Genomic DNA, 13,627 nt, shown 5'->3' on the forward strand with positions numbered 1-13,627 from the left:
TCCCACCAACATCTTAACCTTATTAACCTCCCCTAACAAACTTGTTTATAAAATAATTTGTAAATACCTTTAAATTAATTGTATAAATTTGTAAAGGTGTGTGATAACTTACTAAAATAACTCACTAAACAAACTTACATTACTAATAAAACTAACCCCACTAACAGGAATACTAACACTTATAAGTAAAATGTAAAAAGTGTAAATAAAAAATAACTCGACACCGGCGATAACACTCAAGATGGGTGAAAAGCCATCAAAAAGAAGAAGAAGAAGAAGAAGACAGCGCGATATACGACAGACTGATTTCCGCTACTTAAATGTGCGACTAAAAACCGACAATGAACGGATACATGGTTAAACGGCAAACGCTATAAACTTTTGTATCGTTTCCCGTTTAAAAAAAAACAAGAGTTTCATGCATTATCAAAATAAATAGATACCGAACTAATAATTTAATTTGAATTGCCATTGATCCTTATTGATTTATTATAGTACATACGTACAAAAAATAATATTACATATATGATTTACATAAATACATTTATAATTCGTAATGAGTCCTTATATTGATGTGATTATTGATTAAACATTTCAGTCAGGTAGTCAGTTATTAGTTCTAAGGTTATTAGTCATTTGCGGTACTAGGTTACATAATAAACATACATCCCACTCAACGTCAACAATATTACTTTTGAAAAAGTGAAAAAATATACTATATTATATTGATTGATTAGTTTTATGAATAATAAATAAAAACATTCTGTGCAGATAAGTCTGCATATTATTTAGTTATCTATTATAAATTATTATATTTTAAAAAGATGAATCAAAAGAAAATTGTTGTAAATTTTACAGAAAGTTCAAAGAATATACAACCTAATATTATAGACCTTGAATCTGCGATGATTGCATTTTTGAATAAAACTGAAGAAACACCGTTGAAAATAAATGATGATAAAAAACAAATTTTACAGAAATATTTTAATTATTGGCGAAAATTTACAAATAATAGTCAATATTTATGTGAAAAGCAAATGAAAAATGATAAAATAGAAGCTTTTCTTCAAAACATAATTAAGAAAAAGAATGAACTGAAGTCTGAAAAACATAATCACAAATTGTCCAAAGTTGAAAGCTTTTCTAATTCTTCATCGTCAACACAGATTTCCAAGAAATCTAGTAAAGAAAAACCACCTTTTACGAGCAGTCAATGTTTCCAGCACAGGTAAATAAAAGAACTTGATCCAAGTTTTTGTAAGTAACATTTTAACTATCATAACAATAATTGATAATATTTATGTAGGTATCAGAGTCAGAAAAATATAATTGCATTACAAAAAACCAAATTAGAACAACAAGAACGTATTATAGAGGAATTAAAATTCAAGAAGATTGTAGAGGACGCAAGTGTTTCTAATAATGTTGTATATGATGTGTGCAAAACATTACATAAGTGCGATAAGCTTATTAAACCAAAACTGAAATGCATTACAGGAAATGAAAATAATCAGGAAGATGCTGGTAAGCTAACATAAATAATAAGAATCATTTTATAATAAATAGATGACCGAGTCAGGTGATACAATCAACATTACAAGTGTGCTATCTTTTTTCACAGAAAAATATTTAGAACTAACTTGCATGAAAGTTCCAAAATTTCTCCAAAAAATGGAACAGAGAGCAAGAGAGAGGGAAGAAAAACGTGCAGTAGTACAAGAAAGGAGACGACAAATAGAACTCGAAAAAGAAAAAAATAAAGAACAGGTATGTATACATATAATAACGATATTAAAATTACTATCAATATCATGATAAGCATGTATTATTAAAAATGGCAATGCATAAATTTGTAGATGGAACTAGTTCGTCAACAGATGGATCAGGAAGAAAAAAATCGGAGAATAATTGAATTTAAGGAGAAACGCAAGCAGGAGCAATTAATCTTTATTCGAAAAAAGGAATTCCGAGAAAAAATGAGAGCTTTAGCTGTGATGGCAGATTTGCATTATGAGAAAAAAATTATGACTAAATATGGTCTACATACATGGAAATTGTATGTTAACAATATGAAAAATGATTTCACTAAAGCAGTTTCATACCATTTAGAAAAGGTTTTGAAAAATCATTTTGTTAGATGGAGAAATTGTACTGAAAGCAGCAGAAATGAAAGAAATCAACTGGCTGATCATTTATACCAGATGAAAATTTTAATTTTAACATTTGATCGTTGGAAGATAGTAAGTAGCATTAATGGAAAATAATATTCTGGAAATCTGTTAACAATTGATTGATTAATTTGTTACTTTTGTTTAGGAACACAGAGTAATGGTGAATAAGCGGCAGGTAGCGGAGGATTGGTACGACTTGCAACTTACTGAAAAGCTATTTAATCAGTGGAAATCAAATGTTATTGTGTGGAAAATTATTAGAAAGCGCCAATGGGATTTAGCAGTCCAACATTACAACAGGTATTTAATTAAGTAAACAATGTTATCAAAATCAAATAAACCAATACTTATTATTATTTTAATAAATATGATTGAGTCTTAAATTAAAAGGAACATTAATTTTTTCAGTCGAATAAAGTGGAGGACAATTGACTGCTGGCAAATGTTACCTAAAATCAACTCTATAGAAAGGGAGCACGATGTGAGAAAACAAAGGTGGAGGGCTAAAGTGCAACAAGTTATTCCTGATTTCATTCCTAGACACATAGACTTTTGAAACAAATATTATTTTAAATTATTACATACTTTTATACAAGTCGTAAATTGTACAGGAGTAATGCAGGCACTGTATAGGCGATATTTGGTCTTCACCAAGTATAAATTTGATATCTAGACAAACTTCATGCTGAGCTTACAAGTACTGAACACACTTCCAGTTCTTTTTGAATGGGTGTCAATTTCTGTTTTGTACACTGCTAAGTACTTGAAACTTGAAACTCCCTTGCGATGAGGTGGCTATGGTTGCTGGGCATGCAGGCACAAGCTGTTGCACAAAAAACATTTATTTTAAGACCTATGTGTGTGGAATACCTATTTACCCTATCGACAATCCGTTTAAGACTCTCAATGGAGTGATCGATTACAACAGCATCAGATCACAGAGTTTCCGGGAGGAAGAGATGGTTATTCTTTGATCGGGTGGTAATAAAATCCACGAGGATGATGAAGAGGAACGGCGAGAGGAGGCAGCCTTGCTTGACTGGTAGTGACCCAAAGCCAATCTGTGATAATATTGTCAGCTCTTATAAAGGTGAGGGTTCTTATTAAACTCCGCTAGCTTCAAACGTGCCCCATTACCTTCCAGATCTTTGCCGAGTCCAGGCCTGTGCTGACTCTATCAAATGTCTTTATAATCTTACCAGGTATCTGCTTGGTAAATCTACCATAAATATTATAAAGTTGAATTTATCTTTAATAATTAAAATTTCAAAGCAAGTATTTCAATCAATAATATTTTATTTCTAGAAAAATTACACATGTAAACAAGTTGGTAACAATAATAAAATAAAATTCGTAATGTATTTTTATATATTGCATAATATTTAATATCTAGTCGTACTCAGAGTATTATAAATACACATTACAAAATAAATTACATACATTATAAAAAAAGTAATATAAGTATACTATCACAATTTTATCCAACTATCCAAAAAAATATTTTTAATAAGCCGTCTTTATATATATATATATATATATATATATATATATAAAATAATCTACAAGATTATTTTTTTTAGAATAGCTTTAGATTTGTAGGAATATATTTTATTTTACTAAAATGCAAGACATATTATTCTATTATCGAGGTCATAATATAAAAACCTAAACATATAAACAAAATATAAAAACAGTAAACCCCCCTATAATATTGAAATAGGTGCCGCATCATCAGAGAGAACTTGGGGTTAAATTGTATTTTAATTTGAAATGACTCACTGTAGCTTTTTTCAGTAGGTTAAAATGTAAAAGTACATACAAATATATGTGTATATATATATATATATATATATATATATATATATATATATATATATATATATATATATACATATACATATATATATATATATATATATATATATATATATATATATATATATATATATATAAAATATATATTTATATATATATAAATATATATATATATATATATATATATATATATATATATATATATATATATATATATATATATATAAAATATATATTTATATATATATATATAAATATATATATATATATATATATATATATATATATATATATATATATATATATATATATATATATATATATATATATATATATATATATAAAATATATATTTATATATATATATAAATATATATATATATATATATATATATATATATATATATATATATATATATATATATATATATATATATATATATATATATGTTTATAAATATATATGTATATATATATATATATATATATATTTATATATATTTGTATATTTATATATATATATATATATATATAAATATATATATATATATATATATATATATATATATATATATATATATATATATATATATATATATATGTATATACATATATGTATATGTATAAATATATATATATAAATATATATATATAAATATATATATATATATATATATATATATATATATATATATATATATATATATATATATATATATATATATATATATATATATATATAAATATATATATATATATATATATATATATATATATATATATATATATATATATATATATATATATATATATATATATATATATATATATATATATATATAAATATTGGTGGACTTCAGCAATCATAGTTATCCAACGGCAAGGTTAAATTCAAAAGGGTAGGATAATTATATGTCAAATAGCTTTTAGTACTAAAAGAAAATGTGATTACAGCAGATAATGTAGAGGTTCTAATGTATATTAATATATTATGTACATACTTAAAAGTAGTGATCAATTACGGAGATACGAGAGATTTGTTAATTGCGTTGAGATTTTGATACTACGTATTTTATTATGCTAAATCTGTTGTTTAGGCTGAGAATATGCTATTTAATCATATTACGTACAAGAGAAAAAAACATATGATTAACAATAATAAAAAAATATTCTTAATAAAATAATGAAGTGGTTTATAGCAATTTAAAAAAAAAATCATTTAAAAAATGAGAGAGGAATTCAATTCCTTTAAAAATCACAGCAAAAAAAAAAATCCCAATTTTTTTTTTTTCTATTTGGGACTCGCAAAAGGGAGTACATTGCTGGAGGATATCTATTGTAGAAATTATAAAAAATTCGATATAAAAAATAAAAATACATAACTATAGGCTAAAATATAGTGTAAAACTTTGGTAAAAAAAAACAGTTACATAACATTCCGATTATACTGATAGACAATTGGTTACGTAATTGAGTTTCAAAGTTGTAAAAAAATAAGAATCTGGAAGAAAAATGAATGTCATATATACTATGTACTTTAGTATCTTTCCTTTAGCTTACACCTCCCTGGTTGATAGCTTGAATTTTTATTCTTTATTTTTATTCTCTTCTGAGAGAACATTTTAATGTATTTTTAAAACAGTAAGAGGGCAATGTTATATTAACTGTCATTTTATAAATAACTACAAAATCTAAGTATGAATTGAAACAAACACAATCACATAATATTATAAAATAAGTGCAGATATTGTAATTCTAATAAATAGCTTTGATTCATTAAAATAACAAGCGAGAATTAGAGTAGTATTTAAAAAACTGGATCTAATGATTATGCTATCTTGAATGTGAAGAGCTGCAGACCATTTTGCGTTGAAGTAAAATAAGATTGTCTCCAATTTATTCCTGTAATTCACAGAGATCATTAAAAACAAATATAATCAAGTGTAACAATAATTATACCAAAATAAAACTTATGGGAGAATTTTATTAATTTTACCAAAGAAATAAAGATTTATTTGGAAAAATGTACTTTATTATTATCAATTATTGCTGTTTTAGCCCTTTTCACTTGGAGGTTTTTTTGTATTCTGTGCATACCGCCAACTCAATCAAATTCCGAGACTTATTACTATATAATTGTGCTTATAATACAATTCTGGTGTATTAAAAGTAAAAAAAAAACTCTTCTTCGTCTTCAAACCCTTATTCTCATCCCAATGGTGCATAGGGTTCTACATCATAATAAACGCAGTGTTATCTTGATCGTTAACACATGAAGGAAAGGTGATCAGCCCTCCACTTCAGGTACCAGTCCAGGGTAATATGTATTGAGTAAATATTAGAGTGAAAAAATCACCTATATTTATTTGACCCCCCCTGTGAATCAAACCCGGGATCTCCAATACGGTAGCCGAGCGTGCTGACTATTACACTATGGAGGCGGACAAAAAGACAATGTAATAAAAATAATGAGCCCTAAAACTTTATTTTCTTGGCACTATAGCGGCGGCACTTGAGTAGTACAGCAAACTATGAATGCCGCTTCTATGGCAGTACTCGAATGATAAGAACTAATCAACCAGTCTGATAATGCTAAGAAAATGAAAAATCAGTAACTAGTGAATTAAACTAAGTGGATTAAAGTATGTAAAATACTTATCGTTTAAATATAAAATAAATGAACTTCACCTATGATATACATTTTATCAAATAAATACCGGGACTGAGTAAAAAAAAACACAACAACAAATAAATTATTCTTTCAAATTTGTTAAATCTCTCTCGAAATAGGCTCCTTCAGAAGCAATATATTTTTTTCTGCTAAACTATCAATTTTGCATCGACAATGCATTTTTAGGCATACTCTGGAATCGAGTTCTCGAAATCTTGAGTTTCCTTTCCAAATTTTATTTACAAATTCAATCGAGTCAAAATGGGAGAAAAATCTTTGAGTTCCACAAAGCGGTAATTTGATTTTGGGGAACAGAAAAAAGTTAAAGGGATCCAAAACATTGACATGGTTTTTTCGGTTTCGGCTTATTGAGCAAGCACCATTCCGATACGTGTTGGCTAGTTTGCATGTCATACTCATAAATCCATGTTTAGTCACCAGCTACAATATACTCAATTACGCTACAATTTTTTGAAATTCAATACCATTTTCGCGTGAGGCTTGTGTTTGAAAATAGTTATGGCAGAGTGGATTCTAATGAAATTCTGAATGACACTAATTATGGGACCACGATATGACTCTTAGCCTGTTAATAAACACATAATTATGTTGATTGTATTGCTTTATTTAATAACTAGAAAATACTGGATATTATTAAATTGTCAATTTAAAAAATAATAATGATTTTACTTTGAAATTCTTAACTACCTTTTTTTTGGTAGTCGATAATATATTTGAATATTTTTTATAATGTTGACACACTTCGGACGGGAAAGGTGTTTATACCCGTTTGGTCGATTGATGCTTAAGGACGGGAAGAGTATATTTACCTTCTGCGCCGGCCTCATTTCAAAAGTAGAAAAGAAAGAATTATTCAAAGTATTTATATTATATATCTTCTTCTTCTAACCCTTATCCGCACCCAATGGTGCATAGGGCACTGCATTGTAGCGAAGCAGTGTTATCTTGATCATTAATTGCATGAAGGCAAGGTGATCAGCCCTGCGATTCATGCATATAGATATGAATATATCAATATATCCAATTATCCATATAAAAATATGAATATTACATACTAATTTCTTTGTTAAGGTCTTAACTATATGTACATAATTATGGAATCTAGTCGCCAGCGGTCCGCAGGCGTATAGATACCCGTCTGAAATGTGTTAACAGAATTGGGATACTAAATCACAGGCCAGATCTAAAATGTGATTTGGAAAACTTTTAATTAATATTAATATTAAAAATAGTACCTTAATGATGTTAAAAACAAACAAAAATTGTATTTAACAAAGTAGAATACAGAGATACACATTAGAAAGAATAATAATAATGCAATGACATTCATTCATATTTGTTTTGACAAATAATAAAACTCGTTCATTAATAAAATGAATTTCAGAGTTAATATACCTGAGCATCCTAATTTAAAGAATAATGTTTTCAGGAGAAACCACAACATCTTAGTTGCAATAATCATACAGTATATAGCGCTTACAAAAGACACTGCATTGCTAGAAAAAATAGAAAAGGTATATTAAATATATATACGAAACAACATTTATATCAATGCCTTAGCACACACTTACTACAATTGTTTAAGGAAAAAAATTAACACAATATGAATAAAAACATCGTGAGTTAATTGTACTTTTTCATCAATTTACTTTTACTTTTGTATGTGTCAACCATTAAAAAAAATGATAAAAACAACTGAGAAATTTGAAAAAAAGTAAAAAAAAATAGTTTTACCAATACTGTAATTAGTATGTTTGTGTATTAAAGCATTGATAAATATTAAGTAATAAAATGTAAGTTTTGTAATAGAGCGGCGATTCTTAAATGTTTGGATAATCACCATAAAAAACATCAGGGACTTTCATTTCATGAAGCACATTATTGAATTCTTTTTTGTTTTGTCTTTATTTTTAAGATTTTAGAGTTAATGAGAAGTTGTTTCTATTGCAGATGTTTTAAAAATAATGCACTTAGTTAAATGTGCAAATGTCTATGAAGTCAGTCCCACAAAACTACAGACCTTAATTTAAAAACCACCAATGTAATGTATTTGCTAAAAGTATTTAACGAAAAAGAGTCCATGCGAATATATTGTAATTTTAATTAAAGTAATTTCCTTACGTTGAAGAAGAGTACACGTCACTACAATCATCTGGTAATAAAAATTTAATATAAGGATAATAAAATATAAATGGATGGCAAATCGTAGTCAGTGTCAAATTAGAGCCGTAGAATAAAGCCAACATCCCAAAGAAATTTCCAAGTGAAAATAATGTTTCATTTTCTGGTCCAATGCAACAATCTAACCTAAAAATGTAAACAACAAATATTTACTTATGTACTTTAAAGTTTAAATATCTTAAAATTAATACAAAAGATAAAATTAATAAAATTAATACAAATGACATCTTACCAAATGGAATGGTTTTTATTATTGGGAACATTTGCTTGGCAGTGTCTACAAAAGTAAGGTTGCTCATTTTGTAAACTGAAAGAAAAAAAATACAAATGTGTTAAAAGCATAACCCGGGCTTTAGGCTTGTACCCAAATATGCTAATTATTACAATTTGGAGGTTGCCATATACATTTCAAAACACTCACTTAATAAGTTTGGTCACATCTTCTTCATTAGAGTCGAGGTCTCCGTTAATATAGGAAGACTTATTGAAGGGTAAAAGAGTTTTCTGGGCTTTCATCTTAGCTTGATAAAAACATCCGACACTCCCAAATGTCAGAGCCACGAGAACGAAGTTCTCCTCAGGCAAAATTTCAAGGAGCATTATAACAAAGATATTAAAAACCAGAGTAAGCCATATGACAGACGAGATCATCCATACTATGAAAAATGTTGATCTGTAAAGTGAAAGATAAACAATGTAATTATTGGAATATGAGTTTTGCAAAATAAAATATAAAGAAGAAGTTTAGTTTTATCTGAAATCATTATTATATAGTACATTACAAAGAAATGGCATTTGTACACACATAACAACTGACATATTTTTACTCAAAATAACATCCGTATTATAAAAAAGAAATGACAATCGAAATATAATAATAATGGGACATCTTGGAACACATCTGAACATATAATAAAAATTGCTTTTGAATTTTCAATTATGAGATGTTTATCTATAAAAGTGCTTATTAACACTTTGAATGCCACGGAATTTTTCACGACTGTGGTCAAGAGCCAATTAGATTTGATCATGTTCCAAATATTGTATTATTTAAGACTTTAATAACAATACGTAGTAATAATTCAATAATAAAATTGTATTTTGTGTTCACCATTGAAACCAAACCTGGATTTTTAGTCTCTTTCCTAGGATCATCTATTCATATTTACACTGTTATGCTCCGAGATTCCTCGTAGCTGTACAAATATGGCAAGGGACGAGATAACTCGTAGTAGGCGTCTTGGGCAAGTAAACAACCTACGAGATATCTTGCAGTTGGCAGACAATGTGATAAAAAGAAAATAAAAACAACATCATATTAAAATAATATGATAAGCTCACCTGGGCCTGACTAGCCAAAGTCTTTTTCGAATGTAGTATAAAGTAAGTGCAGTGCCAAAAAACACACCGATTGTGAAATATAATGAGGAAGAAGCTATGAACATTAAAACAGGAATAATTAAAAATGGCAAAATATCTATCGATATTTTCGACAGTAAACCGCGGCAACACAATTTGTTGAGACAAGTCATCATATTAGGTAAACAATTCAGAAAAATGTGAGTAGATATCTTCATTTTGAAGTAAAAATGTGAGATTTTAGAAGAGATTCGTTAGATCTTTTGTAGGTTTTAGATTTTAAACAGATCCATTTAGGAGCCTTTCATTTCCGTAACAATCAAAACCTAAAATTTTTCCCTAATTACTTTATTGACAACTTCAGGACCAATAGTGCCAAAAACATTATAACCTAAAATTTTGTAAACAAAAAGTCGACTGAATTGACAGTTAATCGATTATCATTTAAGTGCTGCCATATAGCTAAAGAATAAAGTATTTACTAAGTACTTACCCATTTACTTTTACAAAGCGGAGAGGGAGGACAGCTAATTTCGTAATAATTACCAACCTACTTCCAGCTATTCGTCATAAATATTATACTTCACAAGGTTATAAAAAATAATCCAAATTCGTTCTATCAAAACGTATATTTAAATAAAATATTTTGTGACTTCATTTAAATCTGTGATATTGCATTTAACTTCGTAATGATACACTACAGATTGTTGTACTAAGTATGTGAAAAAGGTTATACTACTTAATAACTTATTTCAATAATACTTAATTTTACGAAAGTATATACAACCGTGGTAAATTACCCCAAATGGGGTAACATTGAATTTTTGGGGTAATAAGGAAATTTTTCTAGTTTGCTATTTAATAAACTTGTTATATTTTTACAAACTTGAACAATTCAGAAATCAATTAAACGCTGAAGACTATTCAAATTGCTCTTACATCAAAAAGTCTCATTTTTTAAGTAATTGTATCAAACAATAAATAACATCATTTCTCAAAAAACTGAAAAGAGAACCTAATTTTTGTTTAATCCAATTTGAGAATTTTATTTTGTTTGTCTATTACCTACTTACTATTTTCATGTAACTTTTATTTTTCGAGTAAATTATTTCACAAGTAACATAAGTTTTACATTAATTTTATTTTAAATATAAATTGATTGTCTTCTTTTCAAGATGGGAAGAGGGGGTAATATCGACCTACGCAAAAATATTTAAGGGTAATGCTTAAAAAAGTTTCCCAACCGCTGGTATATGGTATACCGATGTTCCTGTGTTTGTGAGAAACTAAGCTTTCTTTTAAGCTTTATTTTCTATTTTTCCTGTTACTGGAAAAACACTAACAAACATAATTTTTCACAAACGTATTAACATCGGTAAACCTTATTAAAATAAACATCCCGTGAGTATACAAATAAGTGAAATAAAAACAAGAATTTCCGTGCCTGCTTCATTTCATCTGAATGAAATATTTGTCCTGATTTCCGACATTGAGATAGAACCTTGCCTAGAGCATAATATTGCGGCACTTGATCATTCTCAAATAATTTCCTCTTCTTATGAGTACCTACATATCAGTTAGTATATGCATATTAAATTCTTGTGTATAGACATGTATAATAACACGTCCACGTTACATGATCATTGCTGAATATTACGGTGTACTCAATGTTGAAGCGGTCATTCGTCACACACATATGGCATATTTATTAATTCTTTGTTGCAACAGTAAGGGGCGTTGCCAAAAAAAATTGACCGAAAGAAATAAAAAACGTTAATTTAAAAAAAGAGTTGTTATTACTTGTTCAGTATATACTTGAAAATTAGACGTAAAAGTAGGTATGCACTTTGATAATTTGTATGATGATGAATCTTTTATTGTGTTTGGCTTTTTTTATTATCATTTATTTTTTTATGTTCTGTTTATTATTATTTTTTCTTTGATAAAATAGTATATTTAAAAATTATTTATTTTTATTTAAATATATCCACGGAAGCTAATTATTAAATACTAAAAGCAAAAAAAACGTAAAGATTTTTTAAACATAAGCAAATACATATACGGGGTTCTGAGGCCCCCACGTCAGTGGTTACGTGAAATTAAATCCACCTTAGTAGCTAAAGGTTAAAAAAAGAGAATTTTTATTATTTTGATACGTCACATTAGCAAATATAATTGACGATTGTATTTAAAACCAATATTTAAATTTAAAAAATAAATATAATCAAATAATCAATATACACACACACATATATATATATATATATATATATATATATATATATATATATATATATATATATATATATATATATATACATGTATATTATGTGAAAATTCCAAGCCAGAAAGCCCGCTCATTGTCTGCAATAAAGGCATATCCTACCTGCATACGATTAAAAATAATATTCAGGTTGATAGGTGTCTCGTTTGGCGTAACACTAAATAATAATAAAAAACGAGTTCTATTCAAGTATTCGTTTCACCCGTAAAATTATTGAATTCACAGTCATGGCCATTATGGGTAGAACAATATAAGAATTTCTATTTCATTAAGCACAGTACATCATTACATATTTGAGAATACGGGACTATGAAATAAAAACGTTCTGTATAATAAAGCTGAAGGGTGCGAGCGCATAAACAGACGGCTGCATATTCACTTATTGATCATTCTACAAAATATTTCGATGAAAAAATCAGCAATTATTTTGCTTATTGTCATAGGATTAAACTTATATACCATATATCCTCGATGACAGAACAACTGTTCTACCGGAGTAGTCTCGGACAACCTCATGCCCCATGGAGTGATGTTATAACTATTGTTCTAATGTGGTATCAAGTAAACTAATATACCATATATCCTCGATGACAGAACAACTGCTCTACCGGAGTAGTCTCGGACAACCTCATGTCCCATGGAGTGATGTTATAACTATTGTTCTAATGTGGTATCAAGTAAAACATTTGCGTTAAAATTTAAATTGCTCGAATTCTTAGTGATCAGTCTTAAGCTTCAGATAACCAGTGAATAGTAACAACTAAAAATATTTGTGTGTACTTTATTTTATATGTTCACTAACCTTGAATGAGTCTAGGACTTTATGAACGTATATTTTTCGATGTTTTAATTTAAACTTTATTTTAAATTATAATAATGAGCTTTAACGCGTGCAACTACAAACACTCGGTTGAAAAATAGAATGGGGATGGGAGATATGGGAAATACAAACACTTTTTATAATCTTATAGATAATTTATAATTATTATTAGTCTGGGTGATAAATTATAACCCAGACTAATAATAATTATTTTGCAAATGGCCTTTACTTATAATTATTCAAATATAATTCCTTCAGCACTATGAAAATTTTATCGAAAATAATTACATCGATAAAATGTATTA

The 13,627-nt window shown here is 27.4% G+C and overlaps 2 protein-coding genes across 3 annotated transcripts; one reads left to right on the forward strand and one right to left on the reverse strand.

Moving 5' to 3' along the window:
• Positions 1 to 358: 358 nt before the first annotated feature.
• LOC148300567 (uncharacterized) lies at positions 359 to 3,973 on the forward strand. Its single transcript, XM_088274596.1, has 6 exons — positions 359 to 1,228; positions 1,307 to 1,524; positions 1,622 to 1,767; positions 1,857 to 2,240; positions 2,317 to 2,471; positions 2,580 to 3,973. Exons 1-6 carry the CDS (start codon positions 825 to 827, stop codon positions 2,725 to 2,727), a joined length of 1,455 nt encoding a protein of 484 aa, XP_088130722.1. The 5' UTR covers positions 359 to 824; the 3' UTR covers positions 2,728 to 3,973.
• A 1,292-nt stretch (positions 3,974 to 5,265) lies between these two features.
• Positions 5,266 to 10,664, reverse strand: GABPI (zinc finger DHHC-type palmitoyltransferase GABPI). 2 transcript variants are annotated; one of them, XM_088274579.1, is made up of 6 exons: positions 10,201 to 10,664; positions 9,281 to 9,532; positions 9,092 to 9,166; positions 8,800 to 8,985; positions 8,074 to 8,174; positions 5,266 to 5,888 (listed from the first exon to the last, which is right to left on the reverse strand). In XM_088274579.1, exons 1-6 carry the CDS (start codon positions 10,434 to 10,436, stop codon positions 5,815 to 5,817), a joined length of 924 nt encoding a protein of 307 aa, XP_088130705.1. In that variant the 5' UTR covers positions 10,437 to 10,664; the 3' UTR covers positions 5,266 to 5,814. The 2 variants fall into 2 exon arrangements, with proteins under 2 accessions (XP_088130705.1, XP_088130706.1); XM_088274580.1 differs by lacking the exon at positions 5,266 to 5,888 and adding an exon at positions 6,343 to 6,417 and having other exon boundaries at positions 10,201 to 10,660.
• Positions 10,665 to 13,627: the final 2,963 nt, after the last annotated feature.

Source organism: Brachycentrus maculatus, unplaced genomic scaffold, assembly GCF_059751285.1.
Source record: "Brachycentrus maculatus isolate JH-2025_06_01 unplaced genomic scaffold, ASM5975128v1 h1tg000692l, whole genome shotgun sequence".
Taxonomy (NCBI): Eukaryota; Metazoa; Arthropoda; class Insecta; order Trichoptera; family Brachycentridae; genus Brachycentrus; species Brachycentrus maculatus.

Excerpts from the sequence above, each read along its gene's own strand:
- LOC148300567 (XM_088274596.1), top strand. The coding sequence starts at position 825 with ATGAATCAAAAGAAAATTGTTGTAAATTTTACAGAAAGTTCAAAGAAT. Across the intron at positions 1,229-1,306 it reads AGTCAATGTTTCCAGCACAG|GTATCAGAGTCAGAAAAATA; the intron begins GTAAATAAAAGA and ends ATATTTATGTAG. Across the intron at positions 1,768-1,856 it reads AAGAAAAAAATAAAGAACAG|ATGGAACTAGTTCGTCAACA; the intron begins GTATGTATACAT and ends ATAAATTTGTAG.
- GABPI (XM_088274579.1), bottom strand. The coding sequence starts at position 10,436 with ATGAAGATATCTACTCACATTTTTCTGAATTGTTTACCTAATATGATG. Across the intron at positions 8,986-9,091 it reads AATAAAAACCATTCCATTTG|GTTAGATTGTTGCATTGGAC; the intron begins GTAAGATGTCAT and ends TTACATTTTTAG. Across the intron at positions 8,175-8,799 it reads GACGTGTACTCTTCTTCAAC|CAATGCAGTGTCTTTTGTAA; the intron begins GTAAGGAAATTA and ends TATTTTTTCTAG.